Genomic DNA, 16,001 nt, shown 5'->3' on the forward strand with positions numbered 1-16,001 from the left:
CTATTTCCAATATTTGAATTCTGGCTTTAAAAAACAAATACACCTTTAAATGTTCCCCTTATGCTGTTCTGTTTTTTTCTTAATTAGCCTTCATGCTCCCCTCTGCTGTAAACTATATTTTTACCCTACCAGTGTTTCTTTAGAAGATACTTTTTACTTATTATGTTGTCTCAAGATTCTTTACTCCAGCAGTTTCCATTTTTCTGGAAATTACTATAAAATATATATTTTACACTGGTAATATTACAGTAGGGATTCATTTATATAAAGTTTTATTGGAAATTACAGTGCAACATGGTGAGTACTAAAATAACAGTACAAAGAAGGTTACTATAGAAAGTGACACATGGGCCACCTGGCTGGCTCAGTTAGTTGAGCGTGTGGCTCTTGATCTCAGAGTTATGACTTTAAGCTCTATGTTTGGTGTAGAAATTACTCCAAAAAAATAAATAAATAAAAATCTTAAAAAAAAAAAAAAAAAAAAAAAGGAAAGAAAGTGACATAGCCAGGGAGAGCCAGGAAAGGTTCCTCAGAGAAGGTGAATTGATACAGATGGGAATTAGATAAGGAAATTTGGGGGGAACCAGGTTTATTTTACCTTTCCTTAGTTTCTTATTTTTTTTTTGATGTTTATTTTGAGAGAGGGAGAGAGAGCACATGAGCAGGGGAATGGGCAGAAAGAGGGGGGGAAAGAGGATCCAAAGCAGGCTCTGAGCTGATTGCAGAGAGCCCCATGCTTGCTTGAACTCACAAACTGTGAACTCGTGACCTGAGTCAAAGTCGGAAATTTAACCAAGTGAGCCACCCAGGTGCCCCTTCTAAGTTTCTTTCTTTTTATTTAAAAAAAAATTTTTTTAAGGTTTATTTATTTTTGATAGAGTGTGTGAACAAGGGAGGTGTAGAGAGAGGAAGAGACAGAATCTGAAGCAGGCTCCAGGCTCTGAGCTGTCAGCACAGAGCCCAATGTGGGGCTTGAACTCATGAACAGTGAGGTCATGACCCAAGCTAAAGTTGGGCGCTCAACTAACTGAGCCACCCAGACACCCTCCTATTTTCTTAAAGTAGTGACTTAAATAATTGATTTTAGACCTTGTCTAATATAAACAAGGCTAGCATACTAGTTTTCTATGCTGCATAAACATTACTACAAACTTAGCCGCTAAAACTAATACATTTATTAAGTCACTGTTACTGTGGGTCAGGAGTAGTTTGCTGAGAATATCACAAGGCTGCAATCATGTTGTCTGGGTTGTGTTTTAATCTGGAGGTTCAATTAGAGAAGACTCTGCTTTCAAGCTCACTGAGGATGTTGGCAGAATTCATTTCCTTTCAGTATAAGACTGAGGGTCCCAGCTACTAGCTGACTGTTCACTGGAAGACACCCATGGTTCTTTGTCATACAACCATTTAGCAAGCCAGCAAGAGGAATCTCTAGTCTGCTAGCAAGACAGAGTCTTTATATAATGTTTATATTTAGATAAATATATATGTTTATATATAAACTATATAATTTTATTGATAAATGAGACACATACAAGTATAGTTAAGGACTGAAATTAGCCTCATGTCACAGGTAAATCATTTTATAAGCTCACTTAATGACATCTGTAAATGCCATAATTGTTACCTCTGATAATATTTTTGCATTCAAAGCTATCAGTGTACATTTCAACTTATGAAGTAATTGGAATTAGTTTGGCTGTTCTTAGAAGCATTAAACTGTATTAATTAAACATTTTTATTTTTAAAATTTGCATATTCATTTGGGGCAGACATTTACCTTTAAGGCAAAAAAAAAACACAATGTTACAAAAAGATGACGGTAGGAGAAATATGCAATGGAAGGTAACATACGTTTTTGCTTTTAAGATGTCTTATGTAATTAGGAGAATGACATCCCATCACCTTTGCCACATTTTGTCTGAAGCAAGTAACAGGTCCTGCTCACATTCAGGAGGAGGGGATTACACAAAGGTGTGAACACCCGGAGGCAGGGATTATAGAGAGGAGGCCACCTTAGGGTATTTTTCCATAGCAATACAATTCCTTCTTTTAGCTGCATCCTACAAATTTTGATACATTATTACCAGTCAGCTCAAAATATTTTTAAGTTTCTCTTATGATTATGTCTTTGATCCATGGATTATTTAGAAGGGTGTTTTAAATTTTTCAAATAGGGATTTCAATACTTTAAAATTTATTGAGACTTGTTTTATGGTCTCTAATATATGCTCTATCTCAGTAAAAGTACCATGTGCATTTGTATTACACCATGTGCATGTATATTCTTCAGTTGTTGCCAGTAGTGTTCTTTAGATACAACTCAGTCAAGGTGATCCATAGTGTGGTCCATATCATGAATGTCTACTTTGTGTGTTTATGTCTATTTCAGTTGCCTGGTGGTGGTGGTGGTAAAATCTTAAACTGGATGGGATTGGCCATTTCTCTTTTTAATTTTGTCAATTTTACTTTTATGTATTTTAAAGTACTCTTATAAGGTGCATATACATTAGATTGTTCTGTCTTCTTTCTTATGAATTGATTTTTCTATGACATTTTTTGACATTCTGTGACATTTTTTTGAAGTGTCCCTCTTTATCTCTGATACATTTGTTGTCTTGAAATCTCTACTTTGTCTGATATTAATATTGTCCATTCAACTTTCTGATGCTTACTGTTTATATGGTAATCTTTTTTTCCATTCATTTAGTGAAGTGTGTCTGTGGTAGATAGCATATATTTGAGGTTTGCTTTTTTATCCATTCTGACAGTTTCTGCCTTTAATTGGAGTATTTTATCCATTAATATTTAATGCAGTTGACATGGATTCTGCTATATTCCTCCAAAGAATGTTGATTTGTTCTAGCAGGCAATTAATTTGGGTGGCAGCTCAAATCTCCCTTTCTTTTATCCTTAGCTAAGCTGCCTGGAGTCTGTCTTGTGTATATGTGGTTATGGAATCAGCCAGAGATTTGGGTAACATAATATATGGGTTGAGTCTTTCCCTCTCTGGCTCTCTCCTTTCTTTCCCTCATTTTCCAGTAGCTGTAGTTACCCCCAAACTGTTTTCTAGTTCTTCAGGCTAAAAAGACTGAATTTTCTGTGGGTATTTAGCCCTGACCAGGGCCTGCACTCAGTCTATAAGCTGTGAAAACGGGAAACTCATTCATGCCATTCCTTTCTTCCAAGCATTGTCCTCCCCTTCTAGAATCTGCCTACTGTTTGTCACTTTCTGGTGTCTTCAGGTAGTTATTCAGAGTTTATGGTTTTTTATCTGTGGAGGTTTGATCTGATAGAAGCTTTTTGGCCATATGAGAAATAGAACTGAGAAGCATTTTGAAACATTATGCTTTAGAAATTATTTGTGGTGATGGTAAAAATAAACTATTATAATCTAGTTGAATCTAAGGTAGATTTGAGGATTTTCTTTATGGTGTTTTGCTAGAGTCTTTTTTACTCTATTTTTCTGTCTTCAATCTATAGCTACTTAGAAATATTTGATGAGTTTTTTTATTATAGCTCCTATTAAAGGAAGTTCTTTGGCACAGGTAGTATCTTTCTTGGCTGGTCCTCATCACCAGTTGGCTTTCTGAACATAGGAGACTAGGATTCAGACCCTATGCCCAGAGTAATACTTGACAGAATTTTTAAAACATCTATTATGTTAAAATGTCAATAATGATTAGAGTTATGAGTGACTTTTTTTTTACATTGTATTCTATAATCCCCGTATTTTCTACAGTGAGCAAATATTTCTGTTGCTATTTTTATGACTAATACTTTATTTTAATTTCTTTTAATTTTTTTTTTTTAATTCAAGTTAACATACAGTGTAGTATCGATTTCAGGAATAGAACCCAGTGATTCATCATTTAGATATAACACCCAGGGCTCATCCCAACAAGTGCTCTTCTTAAAGCCCATCACCTATTTAGCCCACCCCCCATCCACCTCCTCTCTAGCAACCCCGAGTTTGTTCTCTGTATTTAAGAGTCTCTTATGGCTTGCCTTCCTCTCTGTTTTTACCTTATTTGTCCTTCCCTTCCCCTATATTCATCTGCTGTGTTTCTTAAATTCTATATATGAGTGAAATTATAGGATATTTGTCTTTCTCTGCCTGACTTATTTTGTTTAGCATAACACACTCTAGTTCCATTCACATTGCTGCAAATGGCAAGATTTCATTCTCTTTGATAACCAAGTAATACTCCATTGTGTATCTGTACCACATCTTCTTTATCCATTTAACTGTCGATGGACATTTGGGCTCTTTCCGTACTTTTGCTATTATCAATAATTCTATAAACATTGGGATGCATGTGCCCATTTGAAACATCACACCTGTGTCTTTTGGATAAATACCTAGTAGTGCAATTCTGGGTTGTAGGGTAGTTCTGTAGGTAATTTTTTGAGGAACTTGCATTCCGTTTTCCGGAGTGGCTGCACCAGTTTGCATTTCCACCAACCTTGCAAAAGGGTTCCCCTTTCTCCACTTTCTGACAGCTGTGAGGTGGTATCTCAGTGTGGTTTGGATTTGTATTTCCCTGATGATGAGTGATGTTGAGCATCTTTTCATGTCTGTTAGCCATGTGGATGTCTTTGGAAAGGTGTCTATTCATGTCTTCTGCCCATTTTCTCACTGGATTATTTGTTTTTTTGGGTGTTGAGTTTGGTAAGTTCTTCATGTATTTGGATAGTAAGCCTTTATCTGATATGTCATTTGCAGATATCTTCTCCCATTCTGTCCGTTGCCTTTTAGTTTTGTTGATTGATTCCTTGTGTACAGAAGCTTTTTATCTTGATGAGGTTCCAATAGTTCATCTGTTGCTACTTTTATAATTACAAAGTATGTTTATATTAGATTTAGATATTACAGAAATACAAAACATAGAAAGGGGTAGTCTCATTTGTAATTCTACTCTTCAAAAGCAGTTGTTGTCAACTGCATGGTGTTAAAGTAGTTTGTTTTCATGCTCCCTCTTTGATCCATCTGTTTTAACCTGGGGAACGGTTTGATATCAGCTAGAAGTGCACAAGCTGAAGTTTGTTATAGACAAACTAAAGAATCCTTGTTTTAGATATCATGAAAATCAGAAAAACTATGATCCAGAAAATTTCAACTTGGTAGGGGAAAAGACAATACAGAATAATCTTAACAGCAATTAAAATTGCATATGGTCAAATTAGTTACTGGCCAAAATTAGCAGTAGTAGTAGATCTTGAGAAAATTTAGAGCAACTAAATTTGACCCAGGAAAACCAGACTTGGTAGAAATAATGACCACAAAACAAACTTTTCAAACTATAAAATGTAATTGATAAAGACTATATGATAGGGGTGCCTGGGTAGCTCAGTTGGTTAAGTGTCTGACTTCAGCTCAGGTCATGATCTCACAGTTTGTGAATTCAAGCCCCGCATTGGGCTCTGTGCTTACAGCTCAGAGCCTGGAGCCTGCTTCTGATTCTGTGTGTCCCTCTCTTTCTGCCCCTTCCCCACTCTGTCTCTCTCTCAAAAATGAGCATTAAAAAAAATTTTTTTTAAAGACTTGATATGATAAATTAATTAAATCTTTTTTGGAAAGTTGGTACTTAGTCTGATGAAAATGATTAGTAAAGTAAAATGAAAAGAAATGGAGTTGGTTTAACTAGAATTTATTATTATCATTATTATTTTAACTTTGCATGTCTTGGACAGCATTCCATGTTAGTTTGTATAGCTCTGGCTCATTCTTTTCAGTGATTGCTTGCTTATTCCATTTGATGAATCTATAATAATTTATTCCACCTTTTAAAAACGCTGTTCTGTTTTCCAGAATATGCTTTTAAGGCTATTAACCAGGGTGGCCTTACATCAGTAGCTGTCAGAGGGAAAGACTGTGCAGTAATTGTCACACAGAAGAAAGTACCTGTAAGTAATACTGCTCAGATAACCTGTTGTTACAGAATATAATGTAAGGATTTTTCATGAGTTTGTACAAAGTTATATTGCAACCTATATACATTAACATTCTTGCTTTCCTCGTGCTTTCCCGTTTCACTCCAGAAGTATTTACTCAGCAGCTATGGACTGTTTAGCTGAGTAGACAGAATTAACATATTGAACTTTGTGGTAATGATTACAAGCACAGTGGGAATTCTAGGTCTTTTTTCTTCAGGAATCTTGCAACAGGCTTTGGTGCTATAGTTCTCCCCCACAGGAAACCTATCATCTAACAAAGGAAGACAAAGTCTATCCCCTGCCTTTTTTAAAAAATTGGGTTTAACAATATAATGAACAGAAGACATTTGTTACATAGTGTATCATAACTCCATAGTATTTTTTTTATCCCTGCACTGGGACCTCTGATTTTACAAAAATTATCTTGATCTCTTTTGTTCATTAGGACAAATTATTGGATTCTAGCACAGTGACTCACTTATTCAAGATAACTGAAAACATTGGCTGTGTGATGACAGGAATGACAGGTAACTGATTTGATGTCTACTTAGATTTGTTATTTTCTTCAATTATTTTTGAGTTTTGTATTAATTTTAAAAGGCTCCCTTTAGTGCCTGATGTGCCTGATATATAGGAGTATATTTGCCATCTTCCAAGGTTAGTATCAGTATATTCGGAGTATTGTGAGCTTTTTTGAAATCACAAGTATAATAGAATTAGATCTGTATACTACTGTCAGGGAAACTGGGCTGAGGCCCCTCTCATAGATGATTTATTTCATATATAGTTAATACTTTAAGGGCAGTTAAGTCCATATATTTCAAACCTGGTAATAATGGCACAGTTAGAAGTAGATGAGAATTATAAAAATTACTTTGGGTTTCTGTTTTCTGAAATCAAGAGAAAATTCAAGCCTACAAAAAAGATAAGAGAAACATTCTCCTTAAAACTTGTTCTTTTGGGAATTATTAAACACTTGTAGAAACTATTTTGATGGCTGATAAAGGACTCAGCATAAAAGGAAGTGCTGTGTGTAGAACTCCATCTTTAAATATGTTTTCCTTTTTTGTCATGTATTTGTTGCTGAGTCATCGACCGTTTGTTGGTGGTAGAAGAAACCATAGTGGACCACTCTACCTTCCTTAAGTTAGAGTGAAGATTTTATATATGTATGGAAAATGGAAAATTGTCCGATTTTACGTTCACTCTTTCCTCTAAAGAAGTAAACTTGTTTTTTCTGCTCTAAGCGGACAGCAGATCCCAGGTACAGAGGGCACGCTATGAGGCAGCTAATTGGAAGTACAAGTATGGCTATGAGATTCCTGTGGACATGCTGTGCAAAAGAATTGCTGATATTTCTCAGGTCTACACACAGAATGCTGAAATGAGGCCTCTTGGTTGTTGTAAGTATGCCAACAAGGCTCACAAATGAATTACATTTTTTCAAAAAGAGGAATAAAAGAAAATTATATAAAGGGTGGAACTCTCTATAATAAATCAACAATGAAGGGTAGGTTTCACAACAGTATTTTAGGTATTATCTCTTAAGCTTTAGGTGCTATTAGACTTTATTAAAATAGTTCTTTTAAGGATGTTTGATTTGAAAGATCCAAGTCACTGTTACATTGGGCTGTTGTAATGGGAGTTGTACTGCAATTCCAGATTACTCTTTCCATGCAGATGTCTCAATAGGCATCTTAACAATGTAGCTCTTTTTTTGATCACCCTAAAGAATTAGGCTCAAGCACATATACCTGTGGTTCATATTTGTAGACTATATTATGTTTTTTAAAAATAAGTAAAATTCTATTAGGAGAGAGATGAGGTTTACTGATTTTAGATCGAATGTAATACATTATCCTGAAAAATTGAACACGTTTGTTTTTGACATTGTGTCGTTTATGGGAATTAAAACAGTGAGTGTAATGATTTTTCTGTAACATATGACCCTATTTTTGACCTCTCATTTAAAAATGCTCCCTCAGTTTCTTCAGTGATGCTCTTTCCCCCTTTTCCTCACTTTCCTTAGCTCATCTTCTGCTTTTCCTTTAAATGTTTATGCTCACCAGGCTTTCTCTGTGGTCCTTCTCTCCCTCTTGGTTCTGTGTCAGTGATCTCACCCTCTTTCATACTTTCGTTTACTACCTGTATTCAGCCAGTCACTACTACGTGAGTGTTAGCCCAGTCCCTTCCTCCACAGCCTGCAGATGCTTCAGACTTGAAATCATTGCTGTTTTCCTACTTTTATCCTCAACTTCTCTTTGCTACGCCTACTCCACCTTCCCTGGTCATATGATTAGTCTTCGAGCTTCACCTCAGAATATCTGTTCTTTCCTGTCTCCTCTGTTCCTTCTTCATCATCTCTGGCCTTTGCCACTTAGTTTACTTGTCTCTTCTCTCTTTTCTCACTCTTTCCTAGTCTGTCTTCCATGTTGCTATGTGAGTTATCATTTTAAAATTAAATTTTGATTGTTACTCCCTAGAAAAACTGATTCCTCATCAGCTACAGTGTAAATTCCAAGCCCCTTAATATGACATGCAGTTTATTCCCAAGCACCTTCTTCCGTGTACTGCTTTCCTTCCTCACCTGAAGTCCCGGTAGTGCGTGGGTCTTTTGTCATCACCTGGGTATAACAAGACCTTTCATGTCTTGATGCCTTTGTGCATGTTGTTCCTTTTGCCTTGATTGCCCTTCATGTCCTTACCATCTATTAAACCCAGCTCATCTTGCAAGACTGGAGTAAAAAAGTGTTTGTTCCCTCAAGCAGTAAGTGGATATCTCTTTGGTGTTGGCCTATACTTTATATCAAGTATAAAATGTAAAGAAAATTAGAGGGTGACATAACCTTTGAATAAAACAGATATCTGATCACTGTCATAGTGTTTATCAATTAAATAAGTTTCAAAATTCCTCATTGGTAGACTCAGTAAAACATCTCTAAATGTGAATAAAGTGATTGACTACTACTGAATCTTAAAACAGGAAACTACAGGCATACCTCAGAGATATTGCAGGTTCAGTACAGAGCACTGCAATAAAGCTAATATCACAATATAGTGAGTCAAATGAATTTTTTGGTTTCCCAGTGCATATGAAAGTTATGTTTACACTGTACTCTATTAAATGTGCAATAGCATTATATCTAAAAAAGCCATGTACATACCTTAATTTAAAAATACTTTATTGCTAAAATGCTAACATCTAAACTTTCAACAAGTCCTAATCACTGATAATAGATGACTGTAACAAGTATAATAAGAATAATGGAAAATGTTTGAAATATTCCAGGAATTAGCAAAATGTGACAGACATGAAGCAAGCAAACACTATTGGAAAAATAGACTTAACACAGGGTTGCTACAAACCTTTATAAAGAAATGCAGTATCTGTGAAGTTCAACAAGGCAACACACAATAAAACGAGGCATGCCTGTACATAAAAGAGGTTCAAATCTAGAAATACAAGAAACACAAGAAACAGGATTTAAGTCATTCTTTAAATACTTTATTACCTGCTTTGCTGAGTAGAAAGAAGTTTGGTGTGGTGTTTATTTTAACTGTATGTCATTATAACATAATGGATTTGTAATAATAAAGATCTGTGTACAGAATTTAGAATTTGGTTTCTCCTGACTACTAGAGGAATGTATACCAGCAGTATCAAAGATGGGCAGTCTGAAGATAAGGAAGTAGCCTCAAGGTGTATTTCGTTTTGCACCACCATTCCCAAGGTGTATTCCACAATTTTGGTTCCCTGGAACCTTAAATTCTTTAGAACCTTAAGTTCTTAAAAAAAAGAGAAAAAGTCTTCCTTGGTCAAATAAATTAAAGAACTACTAAGTTTAAGTAGGTCAGTCTACAGCAGAACATTTACCATACTACTATATATTATTTTCTCTAAAAGGAAGATGAAAAATTTAACTGAATTCAACTTCAATTCAATTCAATTCAGATTTATTTGGTAACATCTCAAGGGTTCAGAGGAATATGCTTTGAGTAATAGCAAGGATTTAGAAAGTTGTAAATTGTAATTGTAATAATTCAAATTTTAAAAACATCTTTGATAAGCCTTTTGTGAAATGGAAAGTTCTTGGTTACCTAGTTTATCTGTGGTGATAACCTGTATCTTATCAGTGTTCTTTAAGCAAAATACATATCCTAAAATAGATGGACAGAATAGTGATTAACAATAGCTTTATGACAATACAAAGAAAGAAGAAATTGTGTTGTACAAAAGTATAAGATATTTCATGAGGGTCTTTCTTTTTAGGTATGATTTTAATTGGTATAGATGAAGAACAAGGCCCTCAGGTGTACAAGTGTGATCCTGCAGGTTACTACTGTGGGTTTAAAGCCACTGCAGCAGGAGTTAAACAAACTGAATCAACCAGCTTCCTTGAAAAAAAAGTCAAGAAGAAATTTGATTGGACATTTGAACAGACAGTGGAAGTAAGTTAGTCAAAAGGATCTGACCTTTTTTTTTTTTTAATGCTAAATAGAATAGGGAAGATCATTGTATAAATTGACCATCTAAAAAGGCTGTTCTGGATTTATCACAGAACCAAGTTTGTTGGCTTAATAGTAAAATTGGTGTCATTCAGCTGACATGGGAACAATGAGGACTGCTTGTATTCACTTAATTCCTTATCTCATGCCATAATGTATTTGAAACTGCTTCCAATAAAACACTTATAAAATGGGAAGATGTAACTAAAAATGAGAATTCAAGACCAGGGCCTGAGACCTGCATGGTTGTGACTCAAATTAGGCTTAAGCTTCCTGGGAGCAAAAGTGAAAAAATTGAGTCCGCAGTGTTACTCTTATGGCCCTAAAGGAGAAACAGCCACATACCAGATTCTCAGCAAACAAACATCTTCTTGGTTAAAGAATATATGCTCATGCGATAACTTGACAGAGAAATTCTATCTGGGATGCAAAAGCAGAGCTAGCTTAATGCAGGAATGATAGGGGATTGATTATTCATTATGATTGGGATGTTTTAAATGGACACAACAAGCTAAAATTTTACATAAATGTTTAGTAATCTTAGACCAAGGAAACCTCTTATTTACTGCCAAGAAGTTGAAAACAAAAATTTTAGTAAATTTTGGAAAGGAGGGTCTGGGATACAACCATTCTAAAGACTTAAAACATGATTCTGGTAAGTGACAAAAGAAGAATTACTATCTAATACTTTTATGTTTGGTTGGCAGTATTATTTATAATAACGGGAGATATAAAGCTAGTTCTCATCTGGGAGGTGCTGTGTCCTGTTTAAATGTTTATAAAAGGTCTTTTTTACTTGCAGTTCATAATTACATAAATGATTAATCACATCAGATACAGAGCCACTTTAAAACATTCTTAAATTGTTATTACTGTAAATTTTCCTTGAAGGAAGGCTGTATCATTCATGTTTATCCTCTCCCCCATCTCACCCCAAGTGCTAAGCATAGTGCCCAGCATGTAGAGGTCATCAAGCAAACAGACTGTTGTGTGTGATTCATCCTGTGTTTTTTGATAGACCCCTTTCATTTATGACTTGACTTAGTATAAGCCAAGTTTCTTCTCATTGGCAGGCAACATATTAGAATTAAGCAATCTGTTGGTAACACGTGGTTGTAGAACTGCATCACTGAAACATGGAACAAAAATGAATAGTTTGTGGTTAATTCATGATCTGAATAAGCTTGGAATGAAAAATCTTGGAATCTCTGAAAAATACTATTTTAATGTTGATACTTTTTTCAGACTGCAATTACATGCCTATCTACTGTTCTATCAATTGATTTTAAACCTTCAGAAATAGAAGTTGGAGTAGTTACAGTTGAAAATCCTAAATTCAGGTGAGTTATATTGTTGGACAGGTGCTTAAAGAAGTTTGCCAAGAGATAAATTACAGCCTAGAAGGGTAGAAGTGTGTGGGTCCATTTGTCCTACAACTTGGGGGGAAAAAGCATTTTTTTTTTAATTGCAGTTTTTTCCCTCATTACCTGAGAGATCTGTTTTAAAACTTATCAGAAATCTCTTTAAGGCAGACATAACTGCTTCTCATTTCTGAGTGATTTTATATCAAATATCAGAGGCAACATAAAATAACCTTCTTTATGTTAGGAGTAAAGTAAGCATAAGTGTTACCTTTTTTTACCTTATTGCCAATAGAAACCTCATCTCCCAGAGTAGTAGTTTTTAGTTTTTTTCAGGTGAAGCTTTGATTATTTAGTGATTATTTAAGTGGAGCTTTGAGAGTAATATGAAATACTGGTCTATATCAGACCCTGTCTGGAGATCTTTGGAAACCCCAAATTTTGAATATAGCTAATTGAATTGCAGATGCTGGATGCTCGTCTGTTCTTACTAAGTAACTAACTCCTACAGATCAACCTTATAGCTTCCATGAGTCAAATCTGTACTGGGTGCTTAACATATACCATCTCACGTAATCCCCCCAGAACCTTGTGAGGTGGTTTACTTACCATGAATCTGGATGCACTTGTGAAAAATACTTCAGTTAAATCCACAGATGCAGGGAACTGCTGGAAGGCATGTTAACTATAATTTGTATTTACTCTTAGGTCACAGTTACAGGGATACTTGATAATGGTTAGGGTTGGGAAAAAAGGTGGTAAACTAAGCTTAACTGGACCTTACAGAGTTTTTTGTTACTATGCATTTTTTCTTCCAATTTATTCTCTTTGTTGCCTGTAGGTAAGTGGTTTAAACATGAATGATTTAAGAAAAATTCATGGAATTAAAAATTTTTTAAATCTATACTTTTTTTTTTTTTTTCTGTGGGAAGTAATTGTGTGTTTGGTTTTAGCAGTATTTTTCCTGCAGGAGCAATTTATAAATCTGCTTAAAGGACCTGCAAGTTCTTTTCTCTTTTTTTTTTTTTTAATGTTTATTTATTTGTATTGAGAGAGAGTGAGCAAGTGGGGGAGGAGCAGAGAGAGAGAGAATCCCAAGCAGGCTCCACACTGTCAGCACAGAGCCCAACATGGGCTCAGTCTCACAAACCATGACATCATGACCTGAGCCAAAACCAAGAGTCAGACACTCAACCAACTGAGCCACCCAGATGTCCGTCTTTTTTCTAAAGGGCATTTTGACATTGGAGCTAAAATAGAATACATTATGTATAGGTTTGCTTTAAATATTTTCTGTCATAGCTACAACTAAAAGAGTTTGCTTTCAGAAAACCTAATTTTAGATCTGATGTCAAAGAAGTAAACATTTTGTGTATAGATAAAGTTGATGAAATACTTGGGAATTCTAAAGGGATGACAGGTATACAGATTTTTTAAATCTGTAAATTGATAATTGTCCAAGTTGGGTGTTAGGTACACAGGAATTCATTACTATCTATTCTACTTTCGTGTGTTTGGAATTTTAGATAAGAAAAAGTTTTCAAAAAGTAAAATAGTTACGGGTTTTTTTCTCCTTGCCTTCTAGGATTCTTACAGAAGCAGAGATTGATGCTCACCTTGTTGCTCTAGCAGAGAGAGACTAAACATTGTATGTAGTTAGTTTACCAAATCCATGACGCCACTTGCCTGTGTGTTTGGTAACAACAGACCAACATTATGGAGGCCCCTGGATTGAAAAAGGAACCTCTCCCACTCCTCCTGCCACTGAAGTGGTTAGGACTCTGTATAAATAAAAAAAAAAATAGTGCTTTTGGAAAATAATCGCATCTTGTCTTAATTTCACCTCAAGTTTTAAGTCGTAAGCCTCTGGTGCATGCAGACTGTTAGTGCCCACCATCCTTACATTGTAACTTTATTCTTTTTGTTGACAGAGATCCAAGTTTCTTTGGCTTTAGGAACTTAACAGGCAGAAGTTTAAACTATAGCTCTATGGCCTAATGAATAAATGGCAAACTAAAAACTGTGGTTGTATAACTTGCTCTGATTGTATGCTGGCATGTGAGGCAAGACCTTTATTTTGCATTTCTTCATTCATTCAAATGGAATATTCCTGAACTGGACTCCCAAGTTCTGTCAGAGGTTTTAACCAGAGTGAAAAGATTGGCATTGTTATTAGTGGTTTTGAGATACACATTTAATCTCTACTCCGTAAGATGCACTATTTTTAAGAGCAAAAATTGCAGTTACTTTGAGAAACAATGAGGCCAGGAAAGTTGTAGAATATATGTATTTTCTATGCTGCCTTAAAATTATTTAAAGCAGACTTTAAGGAATTGGCCTATAGTAGAGATGCCACTATAAACAGTGTTAAGGGAAAAAGAAGAGAAGAAGAGCAGATTATATTCAGAAAAATCATTACTGAACAGAATTAAGTCTTTTTAAATTCCCATAGTGATACCCTGGTGACATGAATCGCTAATTGTTACAGATGATCCAAAAATCTCGCAATTTCTAAGGTTGATACGTTTCATGTCCTCATTTGCCCTGGGTGAGACAGGCTGTCACCACACACAACAGGTGAACGTGGCTGCTGGCCTAATACAAATGCCTGGAGGCAGTTGCTCCTGTATCTGTAGCCACCAGTCCCACAAAAGGGGAGACCATGTGAACTTGTGACCACTAAAAGCAGGAAACTTCACAGACCACATCCTCTTCAGAGCTGAGTCATGAGTCCTAAAGGGGAAGCAAGGTCTTCCAGTTCAGGGGCTGCTGCTCTGGGATTACCCGTCTATATCCACTAGGCCCTGTAAAGGTACTACCATTTTCAAAGTGGGGTCTGTGTAGACCCTCAGCCTACTTCACTGAACAGACAACTATACCCTTAGAGTCTTGACCGACTCCACCCTTCTGGAGTCATGGGTGAAAGTCTAGCAAATACCTTGGCTATTTTGTAAGAAAATACCTCTTAGTGGTAGAAAATGCAAATTGCCTCATTTGTTAGAAAAATAAGTTTTACATTATGCAAAATCTAGACAAATTTAAGTACAGTAAACCCTTGGATTGTAAGTAACTTGTTCTGTGAGTGTTCTGCAAGACGAGCAAACATTCTAATAAATTTTAAGTTGATAAATGAGCAATGTCTTTCAATAAGAAGAGTACATGACATCAAATGTCACATGATCACAACTGAGCCAATGGTTTTTGAAATTCACTTTGATATACAAGTGCTTTGGATTACAAACATGTTTCTGGAAGGAATTATGCTTGCAAACCAAGGTTTTACTGTATAAAATAGTGTTGTTTTTTTAAGACTTTATTTTTAGGTAATCTCCACACCCAATGTGGGGCTCGAACTCATAACCTTGAAAGCAAGAGTCACATGCTATACCGACTGTGGCAGCCAGATGCCCCAAGTATAAAATAGTATTATTAAGCTTCTTGGATTGGCTAAGTTATGCTTAAATGAGCTAGAAGAAATGGAAATGATCAATTTAAGTATGAACATTAAGTCACTCTAGTTCTGTTTGTGTGTGTGTGTGTGTGTGTGTGTGTGTGTGTGTGTGTGTGTGTGTGTGTTTTAAGAGTCTGGGATATATAAGAGTTAATGCAGAAAGGATCATAGATCCATACTATCAATAGTCCCCTACCGCAAGTGAAAAAACTGAGTTCAGTAAATTAATTTGTCCAAGATCACACAAGCATTGATGACAGGAGTAGACCCACACACAACTGCCTGACCCTAAGACTTCTTTGTCAGGGCATTAGATGAAACCTACAATCACTTAGGTCAAGTTCTCCCCTCCCCACCATCAGTTGGGTGGCTAGATTCAAAATTCTAAAAAATGCCATTATTCTATACCAAGAATAACTGTTCCAAAAATAGAACACATATTTTCTCTATAATTATATGTCATAGGATATATTCAGGTCAACAGAGGGAATATTCTCTATATATTCTGTCTCTATTTTGTTGTTGCTGCTGTTGTTGTGACTATAACTTCCTCAGAGACCTGGGCTCACCCACAACAGAAGGGCCGTGAGCTGCGCCTGCTGATAGCTGTCAAAGTGCCTGTAATTCATGAGAGATGACGAGGCCACCCCAGCAGAGGAGGACGAGTAGGAGGAAGCAGGAAGATAGCCCTCGCCCTGGTGCCACCTGCCACGCCCTTGCCCTTGGTGGCAAACAGCAGGTAGGGG

General features: G+C 35.9%; 2 protein-coding genes across 3 annotated transcripts in view; both read left to right on the forward strand.

Moving 5' to 3' along the window:
• The window catches only part of PRORP (protein only RNase P catalytic subunit), a 159,859-nt gene extending 153,951 nt beyond the window's left edge, over positions 1-5,908 (forward strand). Inside the window, exon 11 of the transcript XR_006599523.1 lies at positions 5,813-5,908. The gene's annotated coding sequence lies outside the window, so the exon portion shown is untranslated. The remainder of the gene's footprint in view (positions 1-5,812) is intronic.
• Positions 1-13,625, forward strand: part of PSMA6 (proteasome 20S subunit alpha 6) — a 30,447-nt gene extending 16,822 nt beyond the window's left edge. For both annotated transcript variants that reach the window (XM_019832930.3, XM_003987541.6), the window contains exons 2-7: positions 5,813-5,907; positions 6,383-6,464; positions 7,185-7,340; positions 10,208-10,386; positions 11,689-11,783; positions 13,390-13,625. In XM_019832930.3, coding sequence (XP_019688489.1) covers positions 5,813-5,907; positions 6,383-6,464; positions 7,185-7,340; positions 10,208-10,386; positions 11,689-11,783; positions 13,390-13,447 — 665 coding nt within the window. In that variant the 3' untranslated portion in view covers positions 13,448-13,625. The remainder of the gene's footprint in view (positions 1-5,812; positions 5,908-6,382; positions 6,465-7,184; positions 7,341-10,207; positions 10,387-11,688; positions 11,784-13,389) is intronic.
• Positions 13,626-16,001: the final 2,376 nt, after the last annotated feature.

This window comes from Felis catus, chromosome B3 (assembly GCF_018350175.1).
Source record: "Felis catus isolate Fca126 chromosome B3, F.catus_Fca126_mat1.0, whole genome shotgun sequence".
Taxonomy (NCBI): Eukaryota; Metazoa; Chordata; class Mammalia; order Carnivora; family Felidae; genus Felis; species Felis catus.